At 45.3% G+C, this 20,340-nt stretch overlaps 1 protein-coding gene across 2 annotated transcripts in view; it reads right to left on the reverse strand.

Annotated features, from left to right (window-relative positions):
* The window catches only part of LOC144152549 (endosome/lysosome-associated apoptosis and autophagy regulator family member 2-like), a 90,222-nt gene that overhangs the window by 3,816 nt on the left and 66,066 nt on the right, over positions 1-20,340 (reverse strand). For both annotated transcript variants that reach the window (XM_077683848.1, XM_077683847.1), the window contains exons 10-18: positions 15,830-15,912; positions 13,887-14,084; positions 12,897-13,127; positions 12,349-12,472; positions 10,149-10,258; positions 8,917-8,993; positions 7,242-7,287; positions 6,300-6,486; positions 1,282-1,493 (exon numbers count right to left, since the gene is read on the reverse strand). In XM_077683848.1, coding sequence (XP_077539974.1) covers positions 1,282-1,493; positions 6,300-6,486; positions 7,242-7,287; positions 8,917-8,993; positions 10,149-10,258; positions 12,349-12,472; positions 12,897-13,127; positions 13,887-14,084; positions 15,830-15,912 — 1,268 coding nt within the window. The remainder of the gene's footprint in view (positions 1-1,281; positions 1,494-6,299; positions 6,487-7,241; positions 7,288-8,916; positions 8,994-10,148; positions 10,259-12,348; positions 12,473-12,896; positions 13,128-13,886; positions 14,085-15,829; positions 15,913-20,340) is intronic.

The following is a 20,340-nucleotide window of genomic DNA, read 5'->3' on the forward strand; positions in this document are numbered from 1 at the left end:
TACAGAAGACGGGTTCTGCTACACTGCAGTGCATGTGGAGATCGCCTGACAGCGATGGCGGGTAAACGTGTAAAGCAAATTTGGTCTATCCGTCACCTGGATAAGTCAAAAATGTTACTAGTGATTCTGCTCTCTAGTGAATCACTGACTCGGTGCAATTTGTGGGCCACTGGTTATCAAACAGCAGGGTGCAATCACTCGCCAACCCATGGCTAAGCCATGGGTCACCAGTGGCTCATCACGAGGGACCATGCGACTGAGGGAGGAGGAATACAAAGGGGAACGGAGGAAAATGGGAGTGGAAGGGAGGATGGGAAAGGGTGTTAGCCGTAGGGGGAACGTAGAATGGGAAAGGGAAGAGAGAAAGTAGCGCGGGAGACATGGTGAGGGGGCCATGTGAGGAACGAAAGGGGAAAAGGGGTGCATCAGGAGGTGATAGCGAGTGAGAAAGGGCATGAAAGGGAAGAGGAATCTAAGAGGAGAAAAGGAATGAGGGGTGTGGGCACGGGACGAAGGAGAATGGGAGAGAGTGATGGAGGGCGTAAGAAAGAGGAGATCTGCAGGAGTAGTGGAAGGGGCCGGTTAGGACACAAGTGCGAAGAAATTTGGGTCGGCTTTTAAAGTATGGTTGGAGACAGCGAAATGAAAGGAGGCAGAGTGGAGGCGAAAGTGGAGCAGAAGATCACGGAAGGGACATCGTAAATTTTGAATTCAATAATGTGGTTTATCAATTTAGTGCAACACAAAATGCTAGAAAGATATGGGCATGCCTTTAGACTTCTTTTCATCTGCTTTGGCGACTCACATAACTGGATCCTGGCGCTGCCCCCGCTAAGCCTATTTTCGGGCTGCGCATTCACAACCCCTCCAACTGTACATGCCAGCTGCCGGAATGTGGCACCGCTTTCCCTTCACCTCGCCGCAGTACACACAGCTTCCCCTCTGCATTTACCCTAGCACCGTGCACCCCTCCTTTGCTTTCTCCCTCTTCACTGCCGTCATATCGGAGCTCTTAATTCAGTTCACATCACTCAACCCAGAAATGGGTGCCTGTCGTCTAAAATTGGTGCCATCGATCTAGAATTTAAACAACGACTACACGTGCCTTAGAAATTAAAGTGTTGCCGTGACTGGCAATGCCGGGAACATCACGAGTGCCTTTGCTTCTGTCCACTCTAATGGCACGCGTCCAGACACCGTTAAGCAGCGCAGCAGCAGACACGGAGCAGCGCAGTTATAAGACCGTCAGACAACAGCGGCGGCTCCCTATGATCAGCTGACCTCCTGTTCTTCTTCCAGAAGTAGACGAGCAGCGCGCAGAGCAGCACCCCCAGGCCGACGCCGATGCCGATGATGATCTGCAGCTGGCGCGGGATCACCGAGCAGTGCTGCGTGCTGGTCATGGTGTCCGTGGTGCCTCCCCGCGGGATGCAGCCCTGGGGCGAGATGTAGTGCAGCTTCTGCACGCCGCCCACGCACTCACCCTTCACCACCTGCAAGGGGGAGAGGGGAGGGCGTTACATTTTCTTGCATGGGACCTAGAGAAGTAATAGAAATGAAGTGCCACGGGGCAGCCAAGGGCCGACTGCAGAAAAAAATAAGACGAGGATCATCGGGTCTCTAATTCATTCTCTGTAAAATACAGTTAGCATTCCTTCTTGGACTCATTCCTTCGACAGGGGAATTGAAAGGTGGGGAAATCGAAGGAAGAATACCCAGAAACTACAGCCGCATTTGTAAAGCGAGGCTTTTGATGCAAATATCCCTATGCCTTCACGTCGATTAGAGTATGGGGCTTCGTGCGTATGGGGCACGCCGCAGTGGAGGGCTCCGGATTAATTTTGACCACCAGGGAAGCTTTAACGTGCACCGAAGTCTCAACACACTGGCGTTTTCTCTTTTCGCCTCAATCCAGGATCGAACCCCCATTCTTGGGCTCAGCAGCACAACGCCTTAGCCACTGAGCCAACGTGGTAAGGCACACGCCTTCATGTCCCCCTGTATGCTGCCTTCAGGCACATTGCAAAGGCAGTGCTAAGACAGTGCAAAAGCAGACGTGAAAGTAGTCAGACGGACGTGATTGCAGTCATTGGGTGGCGACAAAAAGCATCGTGTTTTTAATCTGCATCCCACCATCAATCTATACTATCTGTGAAGATAATTGCCCTGTAGTATGACTGTCCAACAACCTTATCAACAAACCAATTTTAGGTTTCTAGGTCCAACAGTTTTAGCAGGGCCTTGGCCTGCTAGCTGAAACGGCTGGAAGTAAAGACTTGAAATTTTTGGATTACGTACTTTCTTGACAAGCACAGGCACTCAATAAAGGTGTGAATTTTTCGAATGACACTGCTGAGGTGTTCCAATAGGGTCAAATTCCTGATTATCTCACTTGCTGGTGGCGATATCAAAGTGGTTTTTGCCCATGTTGGTAACTCATACAAATCTCTGAAACACAATTTCCCGGTTCTGCCCTAAACAAGCCCTGCTGCGAATGTACCTTGGGGTGTAACTGGCGTATTTTTATAGATTCCTAAATATGCGCTAGGTTCATTGCGATCTGTTTTTTGCTTACAAGTATTGCCCACTCAAACGTCGAAAGACAATACTCAGAAACTTGTCCAAGACATCAAAGCAGGTGACGATATATATATTTTTAATTTTCACGCTTTCCTAGCTAGTACAGGCTTTCTTGAATATCTGCCTTCTCTGGGAGAGGTGGTGTATCAACAACTCCAGTAGTTTGATGTCAAGAAAAATCAAACTCCGCTCGCAAATTCAGTTCGTCAATGCAAATCTATCACACAAACGGAAGCACGTTGATCGTATCACATCGACAATCATCAGAGACACCTCCTGCCTCGAATATTAAAATTAATCTCTATAAAAGGCACGCTATCATGACGCTGATAACACTGGATGATACTTGCATCATTAACAGAACCGGGAATCTCCGGCTACAATTCAGCTAGTTAATTATATAAACTAAACCTGTATAAACTTGCACTCAATAGTCAAATAATGGTGTACATGGGTTAATCCGCACGCAGCTACACAAGGCTTCGGCGAATTCAGTGTGCTTTTAAGTCTTCGGCTATAATCCAGATGGTCTCAGTTTTTTTTGCGAAGAGACACTCACCGGGTATGAACCTATAGGGTGTATTCACAGGGCTTTGGGCCGCGCGGCGGCGCTACCTGCGCGGCGGCGACGACGCCATATTTGAGGTTGCACTCCGCCGCGCGGGCAGCGCGTTTCTCGACGCGAAACGTGGTTTGCAGCGTGCTGCTGGCAAGAACGTTCGTGTGGACGGTGTTTTTTCTGCGTGATCCGTGGGTTTGCGAATGCCTCGTCCTACCGAGTAGCTAGCATTGTTCTCGCTTCGAAATTCCGGATGCGCTGTTCACGTCTACAACCGCAGACCCGAAGCAGGCCGCACGACAAAATACAAAAAGCGCGCCGTGTATTTTTTTTTTTCCTTTCGCTGTTTCGAAGCGGCGGCTAGGGCAGTGCTTGAAGGCTGTCTGTCTTCATTCGACAAATTCCCAAAGAAGTTATCGATAATATGGCTAATCGGTATCGAATCTGTTGGAACCCGTTTCATCCAGGTGGGCCCCGGGACGATGGGCGTTGGAGCTTTCACCTCACACCTCGTCCCGTTTGAAACATTCCCATGCTTAAAATGTTCCCAAATTAAGGTAGCCGGCGTACTTTATGGATGAGACAAACCATACTGGGCTCCCAGCCTCAACATGGGCTACTTCGAGTGTTGAGGTGAACGCACGCGTACATGCAATATCGCTTCACAGGTAATTGCGGGCATCCAAATTGATCCAATTCTTCTTCGTCGCCTTCGACTGTTCTCTAATGACCAAGCGTGTTACGTGTTCCAACACTAACGCTTGACGCTGGGTACGCAGTTTGACTACTTCAAAAACAGCGCAGAGACTAAAACGTTAACGTATGCAGGGACACACTAGAGCAGCCTTTGTCACTTGTCTCTGCGCTGCTTTCGAAGTAGCCAAAGCGTACGTGTTCCACAATCTTGTTCTGCTTATAATTCCCGCTTCGTCTTTACCGAAAGGAAAAGACTTTAAAATAATCGGTGGGATTTTTGTCGTCGCCATCATACCTAATTTTATCACGTCCTTACCTCGCGATGGTTTCCACCCAGACCCTGTGCGTAATTGTTCCGCTTCATTAGGAGCTCAAATGGACGACCTTCGTGCGTTCCACGCACATAACACTGTCCCCAGAGCACCTCACCGTCTCTAATACTCCTCAAGAAGCGCGCAACATGCCTGGGTAGTGCACGGTAAAACCAGCTCCTCTCTCACACGCCGCCACCACATCAAATATCCTCGCAGCCTTGGGTGAAGAAATTTCCTCAACTCGCGCCACGGTCGCTTCAAGCAACGGAGGAAATAAGGAAATCGGCGCACGGGGATGACACAGAGATAGCGCGAAATCGCCAAAACGGGCCGGGTTATGCACGCCGCTGGCCGCGCCTGTCAAACCATCGGACAGTTGCAGTCGTCGCGCAAAATCATGCCGTCTTCAAACACTGCCCTGGCCTTCGCTTCGAAAAAAAAAAAAAACGGCGCGCTTGCTTTCGTCGTTTGGCCTGCTTCGGGTCTGCGGTTGTAGACGTGAACATCACATCCGGAATTTCGCAGCGAAAACAATGCTGGCTACTCGTTACGACCAGGCATGCTCAAACACACGAATCACGCAGAGAAAAACACCGTCCACACGCGCTGCCCGCGCGGTGGAGTACAACCTCAAATATGGCGTCGCCGCCGCCGCGCAGGTAGCGCCGCCGCGCGGTCCAAGGCCCTGTGAATACACCCTATACATTTCCACTCAATAGCCAAATAATGGTTTATATGGCATATTAAGGGGACCCACACTGGCCTTCGAAACTTTTTTTTTTTGCTTTCCAACAAATCTTGATGAAACTTAATGGGCTTGTTCTGTTTTCTTAACCATTTCAAATATCCAATTAGTTTTGATGTAAAGCATTTAGTTTCCGAGATAATTAAAAATATTTCTTGATTGTTCTTGAGAACAATAGAAAAACTAATCAACAAAAAATTACCAGCAAACTATGAATAGACATCTAGACGTTGTGAAGAATAAATGTCGGAAGCAGTTTTTTTTTTTTCTAATCCCATAGAAGTTTACATCGATTCTATCTTCTAGGTCAAAACTACTCCTGCTAACCAATTGAAAATAATTCTTATCAAACAACTACCGAAACGCAAAATGCAAAATCTTATTCCCTTATTGGATGGTTTAAACATTCAGCTTTATGCTGCAAAAGGAATTATCTTTCTAGCTGCTCTACGTGCTCGGATGTGCCTCTCAAGAATTTCCTATCCCTGCAATACCACTCAAGGCGAAAAAGGGGAAAAAAAAAAAAAAAATATATATATATATATATATATATATATATATATATATATATATATATATATATAAATATATATATATATAAGGAAGTTCCACTTCCGAAACTGTCGGACTAATTTATAATAAACAAGTTTACCGCAAAGTTGTTCTTATCTTTTACCTGACCGTTTCTTCTGGCCCGTTGCAAAACTCATCGCAATATATATATATATATATATATATATATATATATATATATATATATATATATATATATATATATATATATATATATATATATATATAGAGAGAGAGAGAGAGAGAGAGAGAAACAGTTATTTTTGCATTGAAATCGAGCGGCTTTTATAAGTGCCTGGTACTGTTCAAGTACCAACTTTTCGGAGGAAAAACTGCGCAAACTAAGAAAAAAGTGATACCTAAAAAATGCTTTTTTGGCAATTTATGATGCCAAACACCTATGTGCCTTTTTAAACCGCACACAGCCGTTCAAGGCTTCCGCTATAGTGCCAGTATATTCTAGGCACTATACTTCCGCAAATTCAAGGTCTCTTCGATTTGGCGTGCACTTTCTGCATCAGTTCAGAATGAGTTTAGCCAGTTGAGCGGAGGCGCCACCACTGCAGAACCGGTCCTGCACTTTTGTCGTCTGCTTCTGCACCTCCTCCCTGAGAGGTGCAGGGCCGGGAAGCCGTGAATTCATCCTACACTCTCTCCACCATCAGTAGATCGAAGAGAAAAGTGCAGGCTCGAAAATCGAAGAGGCGAGTGCTGCACTACCTGAATGAGTGCAGCGAGTGCAGCAAAATTGAAGACACTTCAGTGTCATTGTCCGTCTAGTTGTTCGGCCATAACCCAGGTGCTCTAGCGCTTCTCGTAGAGCGAGACTCGCCTGGTAGTCTTCCGGCTTGCAGATGCGGCACGCGAGCGGCGTCCGCCAGAGGAAGTGGAAAGAGCAGCCGTCACAGGTGCCGTCGGGGCACGACGAGGGCATCGTCACGGTGCCGTTGGCGCCGGCGTTCTTGTCGCAGCGCATCGTGATGGTCGTCGCGCGTCCCTTCACGCACGCCTGCGTGGGCCTGCGAGGGGAGGACACAAGAGTGCGTGTCAGATTGCTGAGGGGGGCGACCACGCGTGCACTGACCACTGAAAGCTGCGTAAATAAAGGCAAAAATTTGCAACTCCCAAGTAGTGAAGCCTCTTTAATGTCGGCTTCGCTACTAGATGCGTGCGTTGCTGAAAAGACATCTTTTCAGGTGCCACATTACCAGCGCAATAAAGCAGGGATACGGCCCTAAAGCACTTCATTAGATATGTCTATAGGACCCTTGAAGTCGGCTTCACTACCACAAACAAACACTCTGCTGGGAAGACATCTTTTTAGAAGTTATATATAGGAACGGATATATTGGCCCAAAGGCCTCTTTAAAATATCATCATGTATGGCTACTTCACTACCAAACTCAAATGCATTGCTGGGAAGAGATTTTGGCATTTTATTATTTGAATATTCGTATGCGGCGAAATTGTGGAACTTCAAGCATCACAGACGGACAGATGGTCGTCGAGTACTCATAGAAATGCTCACGCATTTTTTTTTTACCTTACAGTCCCAGGGGGAGGAATCAAACGCTGCACTCTCATCAAACCGCAGGCCGTCGGCGCATAGTGTGCATGGTTCACACTCGTGGTGCATCTAAACAATCCCCAACCAATTCTACAGTTCCCGCTTGTGTTGGTTTTATTTCTGCTTCGGGTGATTCGAGTTGACAGGAAGGTAAGATGTTTTCCCTGGCGACTTCCACAAAAGTTAGATGATGCCATTGCAACTCACGTGGCTGAGTAGTAGTAGAAGTGAACCTCCGGTTTGTGCCCATGACCTGCAAGAATGTGGACATTCCCTGATGGGAATCACGAACCGCAATGAAAATTGTGCGCCTCTATACACACCAAGAAAGCTGGTGTTGGCGACTGTGCGGCAGGAACAAATGAGCTCCGCGTGCTTTCTGCGCTGGGAAAACAGCACAAGGCGTGCATGTGCGCTGTTGTCTCAGCAGAGGTTCCAGTTTTTTACCCTAACCGCATGCTAGGCCTCGTCATTCGCACACCTGGACACACTGACTGGTCGTTATAGAGCGTTGTGGCGAAGCAGGGTGGCGAGTTGGGCTAGTTGGTGAACTTGCATCTTGCGGAACAGCGCGAACAGGGACACAGTAAGAAAGAAGTGAACAGGACAAGCACTTGTCCTTGTACAGCGCTTGTCCTGTTCACTTCTTTCTTATTTTGTCCCTGTTAGTTCGCGCTGTTCCGCAAGATGACGTTGTGGTGAAGCCCACCCACCGATATTTCTTGGAGCGGAGTTAATATAATGGCGCTTAATTGTCCGACGATGAGAGTGTATGTACTGCTGTTACGTAGCCCTATTAAGCTACATTTCTGCCAAACAAGTCAGCAATTCGTTTGGCGAAGCCAGGCATAGTATAAAGCCTGCTGGTGCGTGTGGTGTGCAAACCGACCACTTCACGAGTGCCAGCTAACTTGCTTTGAGCGATATTGTTTAAAGAAAGCTAATTTGGATGAAGTATTAGCTGGCTGCCAGTGTTACACAGTTACTATACTTTTATAAGGCAACGTATTACAGGCTTGCACTATGTGAAACTCATTTCATAATTAGATGCAGTCATACAGAACTTTGCTGTAAGGTGGCTGGAAGAGCCTCAATTAGCAACAACTGGTATGAGATTAGTCCGAAATGTTGAATTGGTAATATTCTAGAAGAATGAACCTCGAAGCTACTGCTTAGCCATGAAATCTATTTTCTTTTTAAAAAGTGCAAAAAACATTCCATAATTACGGTTTAAAATGGCGGAAATTTGGGCGAGTTGGTGCTGATTCATCTCGAAAACTGATAGCTGATAGGTTGTATTTTTTATGTCTGGGGTATTTTTATTGATAATCTCTGCGTAAGTGTTAATCAGTTGGGGGTATGTCAGTTGGTTGCCCTATATATATTTCTGGTTGTTAATAATAAATGTTGCCAGTTGCTAGTAGCGCATCGTCCTGTATATTTCTTTTCTTGGTCAATGTCTTTTCCGCACCTGTTTTCAAGATAAAAGATACCGTAATTACGACTAACTGTCATATGTAGACAAGTAAATTAACCGTGGAATTACCCTTCGTGAGCGTTATGGCATGCGCAAGCCATTTACGTCGTGTAAAACTGTGTCCGGAAGGACAATATTTAAATTTTTGTTTTTTATGCCCCGCAATACCTTTCACGTTATCCGTTGAGCAATAAACAAAAATATTGGAAATTGATTTTATGCGTATTTAATTTTGTGCAATCACGAAATGCTGGCTTTAACATCCAAGTCTGTGTAAACGCCCACAAAGACTATATCAGGCAATACACAAGTGAATGCACAACAGCTGTAGATACACAAGTCTTCACAGCAACAAATACAATCTACCAACTAATTCTGTAAATGCCTGTTTTGCCACGCTCCTACCTGGAAGGAACTCCTTGTTGACTTCAATGTCATTGTAGGCCGGTTTGGTCGTGATTCCGATCAGCTCGTCTCCCAGACTTCAAAGAGAGAAGAAAAACAGCAGGGACATTGACATTGCGCCACAAAAGTAGGGCATCTAAAAAACTAAAATCGAGCTTTAACTGGCTTGATAAAGATAGTGCTTATTACATAGCAGAAAGTTAAACACAAATTAAAGTGCATTCTATGTTATATTTTTTATTTTTTTTGTGATTGCCTTATATAAAACATTTGCAATGACACATCATAAGATATTTACATCGTAGATTACATACACTTTCTAGGCATATTACTTTCTGTTGCAAAGTACTCTGCAAGAAATTTGGACGCTGCACCTATATTCTATTAATCCGTTTTCTTCGCTTAAGAATGCTTGGCAATAATACCCGACGAACAAAACTGAAATGTTCGACTTAAGGCTGTCGTACAGTTAGAACAATACTGCGGGAAGAGCAAAGAAACTTTCAGGTTGAGTGTTTAGTTTGGACCATAAAATTTTGCGTAAACCAGGACCAAAACTCTTATTCAGTGGGTATGTAGTGTTCAACGTACTCATTTGGACATCAGGTTTGTCTTAAAGGGATAGTTTGACTATTTAGGCTATTGCTATTTTTCAAGTCCATCATGTCTGGAAAGATAGTCATGGGAGGACTGGGAGGACGTGTGTGATTATAGAAGGACTGACGGTGGAATGCCTCAGTCCGTATATTAAATTCAGAGTGAAGGCTACACGCAGAGAGTCGACAGGCTCGCATGAAAATGTATTTTACCGCCAGATCATTATTGTATGGAAACAATCTTGTTGTTCAGTGCAATACAAAAGATTTCCCAGTACATGGTATAACTAGTAAACCAATTTTGCAGCTGAGCAACATTTGTGCATGTGCGTAAAAAATCTTACTTTATTGTCATCTGCCAATTTTGCTGCAATTCCGATTAGCGTGCCATAGTTTCCCGCCAAGCTTTAAAAAATTAGCAATGTTTACACACACATACAGGTGTGTGTGGGTGCGTCGTTTGTACGTAAGAAACTGCGACTGTCTCTCAAGATGCCGTCTTTTATCTCAGGCCTGAGCTCTGAACATTTAAGTCAATATTAAGTCAACAGTTGAGTGCTTTCAAGCACGTCATGAAGTAGACTTGCGCTTAAATCAAGTCAGAGATGTGAAGAGCCGTCGGAGGAATTCACCTACCTCACTGACTGAATGGCCAGTGGTGCGCTCACTTCGGCTTGCTGGGAAGGCACAATGGTAGATCGGCAAACCTGAGACTTGACGACGTCCCCAGAGAACTCGTCCTGCATCTGCATAAGCCAAAGAAAGAGAATTTTAAAAACAATTGATTGTGATTGATTGATTGATTGATTGATTGATTGATTGATTGATTGATTGATTGATTGATTGATTGATTGATTGATTGATCATGAGCTTTAGCGCACCAACGCTCCACAGACGATGGGGCGTGTCATAGTGGAGGGCTCTGTATTAATTTGGCCACTGGGGTTCCTTAACGTGCGCCAAAATCTCGGACACACCGGCGTTTTTGTTTTCCGCCTCCATCAGAAAGTGACCGCCGAGGCCGAATTTAAACAAAAACGTGCCCATGCGGAATTTTAAAAAATGGCCGCGTATCTGCTCCTCTCTTTGCAAATGTCGACGAAAGACATTAGTCGACTGGCGCCCCTGCCAAGTAAATGCCTCCCTTCTCTTTTCCGCTCACCTCTCATGCCATTCCTCTCCCATCTCGTTTCTCCCACGATAACACGCTAGAGGTTTGCTCAAGTCCATTTAAATTTACCACGTTTCACTGTTCCAAGCCGGGTGCCTCAATGTCAGCGCTGCCATACAGCGGAGACACGCGTGAATCGAGTCACCCTACTACAACGTTTATCGAACCATGTTGACCTATTTCATGAGCGTTCCAAGCGGAACGTGGAACCTATCTAGTGGAACCTTTCATTGCTGTTGCCGTTTGATTTCTTTAATGCTACCAGGAGCTATAGTAGTGCAGGCAACAGCAGGCGACGGTTTTCTGCAATTGATGTAGTCTAACTTTCTGTTGCTAAAACCAAGCATCCATAATTTTTTAATTAAGGAACCCTGCAAATATCACTTACGTATGATTTTCTGCCTCATATTTGCGTAATGTCCAGTTCTTATTCATCAGTGTTAACAAGTATGAACATTGACACCAAACTTAAACGTTTAGATTGGGCTGCGAGTATATAAAGCTATTGCGCGGCATGTTTCACTTTGGCCGGGTGGTCGAATCGAGTCACAGGCAGACAGGCAGACAGACATACAGACAGACCAAAATTTCTGCATTTTAAGTTGCCCAAGAAAGACTATCGTCTTTAAAAAATGTACCCGTATACACTCCGTACAGATGCTTAACCAGCGGAACTCTGACATGCGGCCAGTGTTATGCGTATGACATGTGGCCTACCCACTTCAAAGTAACCTGCGGCCGGTGTTTTCCATTGGCACATTGACTCTTCTCTGCCCACGCTAGCCACTGTAATCGCTATAGCTGTGATTTACATAGTAGATTGCGGTGCACCAGCTACGATAAACCCAGCCAATCTTTCCCTCCTTAGTTCCAACTCATCTACATCCTGTTTTTTTTTTCGCACATGCTGATCGGGTTGCACCGGAGGGGTTTGCAACGTACACAGGACCGCCGGATTTTCCTTTCTTAGAAGTTGAGGCTTCGCTTTAAAAATTACATCACAAGCTTGTGCTCCACATCAAACCCCTAATGCACCGAGGTAAAACTTCACCGAGAATTTGAGCAAAAAATTTCACTTCAACGTGCAATCCCACTCGCAATTAGGCTTCGGCTCAAAAAATGAAAAGTAAAATCAAAAAGTGTTATCCTACGTGAATAAGTCGTAAGTGCCGGGTTTTACGATGTGAAGGGCACAGCCTTCTTCAAAAAAGCACTACGTAGTGTAGTATCGTTCAAACTGCGGTTTTGTGCATCGATGCCAAACCTGAGCATACCGTGTAAACAGGCTGTAATGAAGGGGTGTACGCGTTCACTTCCACCACGTGGCGACCTTTATTGAACACGGAAATGTAGTACTTGTCCTTTCAGCAGATTTTGCATAATAATCTAGCAAAAATTCAACAGCTTCTCCGTCTGTATTGCTTTTTTCGAGCATTTACTGCAATACACGTGGCGCTTGCACAAAGCGGCAATAACCCTGACTTGTATAAGTCATCATTTCTTGCATGAATCAAAGATTTGAATGTAGCAACGGGAAAATAATATGATTTATCCCATGTCTGTCTCATCTTATCACAAAAAAAAGACGGCACGTAAAGAGCAGCGGACGCCATTAAGAAGCTTCAGTTCTACGCACACATATGTGACAACGTATACGGCACTTACGTGGTACGTGACATTGTTGCCGCAGACGACCGTAGAGGCTTTGCCGCAGAGGCTGATGTTGAAGACGTGGTAGTACTGCGTTCCGCTGGCCGTGAACAGCTTGCGACCTCGCAGTTCCAGGAAGCTGCCGTCGAATAGCGGTAACTCGTATGCACAGAGCTCTGATATGAACGCACAGCCGTGAAACTTTAGAAGCACATGCGCGTGTGCATGAAGGACATAAAGGTGCAACCCCTAGCGTTATCGTTTTTGGCACAAGTCTAATAAATTAGAATTAGCAAATGCTAGCAAATAAAATGTCACTGCAAAGCGAAAATTTAACCGGTACGGGAAATTTATGCTTCTTGCACAAGTTTGTACCGCAAACGTGCCAAACTGCTCAACTACAAAAGCAGAAGTGAGACCAAATTGCGTAACTCTCAGCTGAAACATTCCTATTACTTTTTTTTGTAAAGTTAAGTATACGTCTACATCTTGGGTAGCAAACAGCCTAACGGAAATGACGTTTTTAAAGTATCCACTTGCGCGCAAGCAAACGTGTCACTCACGGCGGCAGCGTGCGGAAGTCGAACTCATCCAACTCGTCGCCCTTCTTGACGGAGACGCGGCAGTCGCTGTAGCAGGACTGCCCATTGTCGCTGTGGAGGTTGGGACCGCAGGACTTGCACGACGACACGCCGTATGGCAGGCGCTCCGTCACGTACGTGTCCTTCGGGCACGGCTTGCACACCAAATTGTCGCGGTCCTGGATGTATTGGCCCGGCCCGCATGGTATGCACCTGCAAGAGCAGAGGCATCGTTTGTTCGTACTGCGTAGTCGACAAGGTTGGCACGCATGGAATGTGACCAGGTTGTAAACCAACTAGCTCGTCTTCATACATTAGAAAAATGAAAATTGAGCGAAATGTGTTCCTACGTAAAAACACATCATCATCATCATCATCGTTGTTATAATCATCATCCTCACCTCCACCACCTACATCAGAAATTGTGTTAGCCTTTACAAAAACCTCCAAAGTTTCTGCCTTTCTCAGGTTCTCACACACACACCTCTGCCACCGGCATAATCTCCCCCTTGTTCTTTCAAGCGCATTTACCTTCAACGAAGGTGAATTTACTTTAGCGGCGGTAATTAAAAAAACTACGGCACATTTACCGGAACGTGGTTTTTGCCAGTAACAAATTACTTTTCTCTAAAACTGCCACAAAATTTTGTTCGTTGCATTATATATTACCTGGCCAAGAGCATAATTTCTTACATTACCCATTACTGCAAAAAGTGGTTAAATTACTGCAATTTCATTATTTCAATGTATGCCTAAAGGCTGCGATGGCCTTCGGAGTAATCACTTTGTTTTTGTGAATACAACCCCTCAGCAGAGAGTCTGTATATAAACATTCAAATAGTTTATCTGGCGTGGACAAAGTTTAGTTTTAATAGTCACCCATTTCCCTCTTTGCGTTTGTGAATACAACCCCTCAAGAGATATATTCAAGTAGTTTATCTGCCGTGTACAAAGTTCAGTTTTAATAGTCACCCTTTTCCCTCGCTGCCTTCGGGGCAAGGAATGCACTTTTCGGCGCCTCCGCGGATCGTGTTGGTCACGTGGATGTCGTAGATGATAGCCGAGTCTTCCGCCTGTCGGCGTCGGTTACTCCGCGAAGTCGCCGTGTCACTCGCCGACCGTTGGAACGCCCAGTTGATCATGTACGTGTCGTTCTTCTGCACGTAGTACCTGCGCGACGACAGGGAGAGGACACAAGGATTTATTCCTTCCAGAAAATTTGCAATTCTGTAATTTTATTGCTTGAAAAAGGCATGATCTACACTGTATCTCAACAAAAGAAATTATTTCAGAAAAATCTCCTTTGAGGTTTATAACTTTCACGGCAGAAGTGTGATGGGAGCAGAACATATCACAAACACAACCTCACGATTCACACACAAATCGCCATCAGGTCCAGGATCTTATCGCTAGTCCCTGCTATTTTGGAGAAAACATCACTATCTCGTGTTGAAATGTTGCCTAGTAGGTCCTGAGACATGCAAACAGAAGACGGTCCTGTCGCACGCAACTACAGCACTCCCACACACAAGTTTTCTCCTCCGCAGAATGTCTGACATCGACACGCTTTGCCACTCCTTGCGCTTGGGTACCGCGGGCCCTAACCCCCCTACACGACCCCCACCCACTCGGTACGGGCCTTTGGAAGCTCTTGCCTCGAGGACCAATGAACCCTGACGCGACAGGCGCTACAGGTCTCCTCTTCGGTCATCTGGGCTGAACCCCCTCACCCCAAACTGAACTCGGTGGCCCAACAACAATCTCTCTCTCTCTCTCTCTCTCTCTCTCTCTCTCTCTCTCTCTCTCTCTCTCTCTCTCTCTCTCTCTCTCTCTCTCTCTCTCTCTCTCTCTCTCTCTCTCTCTCTCTCTCTCTCTCTCTCTCTCTCTCTCTCTCTCTCTCTCTCTCTCTCTCTCTCTCTCTCTCTCTCTCTCTCCTCCTGCCATCACGTTTCACTTATATCGGTATTCTTTAGTGCAGCAGGACTTCAAGACCCCAATTAATGAGAACCTTGCCAAGTGACAACAATTAGCAAAAGCAACAGAGGGTGTCAGCAATTGCATTTAACCTAACAGAAGAAATATAAAAATTAGGTGCTTGTCAAAACCAAAATTAGATGCATATTTTCTATGTACTCCTGAATCAGCTATACGAGGGGACAAGCTCCCCCGAAGGTGTTAATGACATATCTTTTAGTTGCCATTTTAGACTGCTCTGAATTGCCCCAAAGCAGCACCGTTTTTTATTTGTCCACAGAATTTCAATTGCGGCAGCAGTTTCGGACGGCCCAGAAACTGTTCAGAACAATTTCGAGCCGGCGAATAAGAGAGACCAGATACGCCACCACACCCAATTTTATGCCAAAAAAGTTCATTACATTAGACATTCCACTCTTGGAAGGTGGGTGACTAGTAAAGCTGGAGTCTGGACTATTTCCCCCCTCCCCTATTAGAAGAGAAGTGAAATTCAAAATGAAGAACAGCTACTTGTCTTGACGACCGCACTACCACCCCGAGGAGCCGGAGGAAACTAGACACACAAGCACTTGGAAGGCCGACAAAAAGAAGATACGGCCAAATCCAATGTAGACGTGTTCCTCTTTCTCTTTTTCTGCCCCCCCCGCCCCCCCCCTCTAGGCTCACGGCACGAAAGTTCAAGATAAAGCGATAGAAAATCACGCCTAAAATAACGCTCCTGATGAATATGACGTAACAATGCCCCAATTCGAAGGAAAAATTGCGCGTGAGTCAGTGGTCAGATTTTTTTTTTTTCACATTTGGCTCAAGTTTTGTGAATCCTTCCTCCCACCCCCGAAATGATCTTTTGTGTACGCCACGTATTCAAACAAAACGCGATCGAGGTGTAGCCACAAAATCAGGCACGTAACAGCATAACATTCAAAAGAAAGAAATCTCACGTGTAATGCTGCTTCTCCTGCCTGCCGGTCCACGACTTGACGACAGACACTCCCAACCGCGTGTCCGTGGAGACAGGCCTTGACTGCAAGAAACGTGTATATCATTGCATTTCTCAAGGTGTGTCTGTGTAATTTTTTTCACTCTTTGACGGGATAATTTTGAGCGCACAATGGGTTTGTCACAGCGAAATATTCCAATTCAACAAGCCCCTGCCTTGCGGGAGCTGCCTACGCTGTTTCAAGAGCGAAGCTGTTTATCAAATCGTATTTTTTTTTCTGTCCGCAGTTAAAAATGCAAAGAAAATGTCGAGCGTGCGCACGTAAGCGCGTGCTCAGCGACGAGCACCCGGCAGTTTAAAAAACCATGAAAATGCCGAGCGATCGTTCGCGCGTGCCTCGCGACGACCGCCCAGGTCTCCAATGCACGTTTGCCTCACATACTACCAACCATACCCACATAGGAAGACTGGCCAAAATTGTCAAAAAAAAAAAAAAATCTCCATCATTCGCCGTAACCAGGGCAACGTTTGCTCGGAACGAGAAAGACATGTCATAGCGTACGCCCCTCCAAGGTGATGTGGAATGATCATCGCTTCCAAAAAAAATGAAGGAAGCTCACACTTGTAGCAACAATAATGGAGTAAAGGTCGTTGCGTAAGCGAAGCAGAAGCAAATAGGCTGAAATCGTGGACTTCAACCGTCGTGGTGGTCGTGAAGGTTGCGTGCAGCGTCGCTACATTCAAGTCTTACGCGTTAGTGTGAGCTTCCTGCATTTTGTTTCCAATTGATTTCCCGTTTTGACAGAAGGCGCGCTCTCTATCTCTATCTCACCTCAATGGCAGTTTCATAAATCGTATACAGACTCAGAAACACACTCAATTAACTCTTATTATTTACTCTCTTATTATGACGAAACAGGCTAACTGGCCATACTCCATTGTAAAGTAATTTCAAGCAACTCCTTGAAAACCCAACCTGAGCGATGCAACGCGTTCCGTGATTTGAGTACAACACGGCGACCTGCGAAGCGTGCTTCACTGCAGAAAGAGTACGCTTCAGGTAAAACTCTCCTACGTGTTGCCATGATCGTTCGGGCACCGCCACACCCCCAAGTCGCCTAAAATTTGAAGTTCTTTGTGCACATTAAAGAAAGCCGCATGCATGAGGAATGTGCGTTTATTCTTATCTATGAACTACGAACCATGTGTCGAGGCTGAGGCTAAGTCGTCGTTTTGATTGTTCTAGGTAGGCATTTAGCCTTGCCCTTTTTTTTTTAGAACTGTATTTTTTGCATACTGTTGGCCGCTGATCCCCACTATCTCTAGTTGTGTTTTGTATCCTGAGCACTGATATGGGTGTAGACGTGTCTACATATCGGGCACGGATCGGGTCGTTTGTGTCTTGTCGTGAGCTCACAGGTTACCCTAGAGCTCGCTTCAATGGCGCGTGTAACTTGCTCCGCTTTGTTAGCCCGAGACCATGCGTTTTGTTGGTATGCACATGGCTTTCTCTGCTCCTACTCTGCGCTGGCGACGTGGAAGCAAACCCTGGTCCTAAGATCGATGACGTTCTAGCTTTGATGAAAGATTTTCATGGAGAAACTACAGCTACACTGACAGAAATAAAACAAGACATCGCAAGCATTAATACTAAGATTCATGAAATTGAGACACGTCTGCAAAAAATGTCGCAAATTGAGTCAAAGTGTGAAGATGTAGGCGATTCAGTTCGTGAAGTAAAATCAAGCATATCAAAAGTAAATGAAGATCTTGTTGATGTAGTCGACGACATGAATAACAGGATGAGGAGGAACAACCTCATTGTTAAAGGCCTCCCCGAAACCGACAAAGAGGACTACGAGGAAACAGAAAAAATTGTTAAAGAATTTTTTTCCGCGCACCTTGAGGTAGAGGTTGGTGACATCGAACGTGCCCATCGCGTCGGTAAGCGGCGCCCGGATTTTGATCGACCGATTATAATCAAATTCCTCAACTTTAAGTCCAAATCGGAGGTCTTGCGCAATGCCCCGAAACTAAAGGACTTAGATTACCCCAAGGTTTGGATTGACGAAGATTTTTCGCCGAAGGTGCAGATGGCTCGTAAACGGTTGAGGGATTTTGCAAAGCTTAAGCGCAAAGGAAACGAGCGTTATTCGCTTCGCTTCAACTGTTTGCACATTTGGGACCGGGTTTTTCGATACAATTTTGTCACCGATAGCGTTGTCGAAGTAACTACCAGACAGGAATTCCCTCCCCACCCGATGAAACCCCTAGACAGTTCCTCTGATGTAGCCTCATCACACGAACCTCCCGCCGATTGACAATCTGCCTCTTCTAATCGGAACTCCACCACAGTAACGTTGCTCCTAATAAATTTCAGAAGCATTCTAAATAAGCTAGACAACCTGAATTCTCTCTTGTACACATGTTCCGCCGACATTTTGATCGGTACGGAAACGTGGCTGTCGGCCGACATTTCGAACTCTGAACTTAACTTTCCTGCACAGTTTACAGTTTTCCGCAAAGATAGATCGGTATTTAAAGGAGGAGGAGTAATCATAGCTGTTAAACGAGAATTCCAACCGTCAGTTATCGCCTACGACTCGTCCATCGAAGTAATTTGGGTTACTGCGCAGTCAGCTCACATCACTGTCATTATCGGTGCCTGCTACCGACCCCCCGATAGCGGTCCAGAGTTTGTCGACTTGTTGAATGATTCACTTGAGTATGTACACACCCATTATCCAAATTCTGTTCTTGTTCTGGGCGGCGACTTCAACTACCCTGGCATAGATTGGTCGTCGTCTTCTGTCAGCAGTAACAGCTCGCACCGTCACGAATGCTTGCGTTTTCTACATTTGACACACGTCCATCTCATGACCCAGTTAGTAACAGAACCCACACGTGGCGATAACATTTTAGATTTGCTGTTCACAAACAATTCTCAGAAAGCTTTTACCCACGTGCTTGAAGAAATTAGCGACCATAGAGTTGTCCACTGTTCACTATCTCTACCACGTGCCGACAAATCAAAGGTAACCAAGCAGTTATTGAATTACGCATGTGCTGACATCAATAAGATGAACCGTATGCTAGATAACTTTATACCCACATTTGAGTCAAGTTTTGAACAACGTACTGCCAACGAAAATTGGCTTCAATTCCGTGACGCACTAAAAAAAAATAGAAGAATGCTGCGTCCCGAAACTAACAATCAGCACTAAAACAAACGACCCGTGGTTCACACACGATGTAAAAAGATGCTTAAATAGGAAGAAACGAGCTTTTAAAAAGGCTACAAGAACTAATGATCCGGAAGATTGGCTTAACTATAAAAATCTTTCAAAACAAGCTGACGCCTCAATAAAAGAGGCAAAGGATAAATATTTTAACTGCACTTTACCTAACCTTTTGAAAACTGATCCCCAGAAATTCTGGCGAGTGGTGAACCCTGCAGCCGACCTTTCTGAGTCAACTCTACTGAGTGATCAAGGCAAAGTTCTGTCGCTAGAGGAAAGCGCTGAATGCTTCAACGAGCATTTTGCGTCGGTGTTCACGGAAGAACTTCCTCTCGATTCACTGGCACTGTCACAACCCAGCATTAACGACCTTTTTTCATCAATTACAATAACTGAAAATGGTGTTGCACGAGCTATACAACGACTTCCTTGTAAGACAAGCCCGGGGCCCGACGGCATTAGTGCCAAACTCTTAAAATTAACCTGCCACACATCAGCGTACTTATTGTCGCTTATTTTTCAGCAATCGCTTGACACGGGATGTGTACCGGAAGACTGGAAATATGCCTTTGTTAAACCCATATTCAAATCCGGCCAAAAGTCATGTCCCAACAATTACCGTCCTATCTCTCTAACCTGTATTTCTTGCAAGCTATTAGAACATATTATTTACTCCAAAATTATTTCTCATTTGAACAGAAACAACATTCTCATCCAAAATCAACATGGTTTTCGGGAAAAACGCTCTTGCAACACCCAACTATTCGAATTGTTGACAGACTTGCACAAATCCATGCATAACTCTGCTCCAACAGATGCTATTTTTATCGACCTTTCAAAGGCTTTTGATCGCGTCCAACATAACCGATTACTAACCAAAGTCCGCAACCTCCACCTTGATCAGAAAACAACCCAATGGATTCAAGAGTTCCTCTGTAACCGGTCGCAGTCAGTTAAACTTAACAACATAATTTCCAGAAAGTGCATGGTAAAGTCTGGAGTCCCCCAGGGCTCCGTGCTCGGACCTTTATTATTTTTAGTTTACATTAATGACATTGGATCTAATATTGTTTCTTCCCTACGCTTATTCGCAGATGACTGCGTTATATATAAGGAGATTACCGAACCGAATGACATTAGAATCCTACAATCAGATTTGTTCAAACTAACAGAGTGGTGCAACTTATGGCAGATGCATATAAACGCTGAAAAGACCAAACACATTAGATTTACTTCCGTAGCCAACCCCTCAGCATCCGACAAATACATAGTC

The sequence above is a fragment of the Haemaphysalis longicornis genome, unplaced genomic scaffold (genome assembly GCF_048455015.1).
Source record: "Haemaphysalis longicornis isolate Haplotype H1 unplaced genomic scaffold, Haemaphysalis longicornis Haplotype H1 scaffold_9, whole genome shotgun sequence".
NCBI classification, from domain to species: Eukaryota; Metazoa; Arthropoda; class Arachnida; order Ixodida; family Ixodidae; genus Haemaphysalis; species Haemaphysalis longicornis.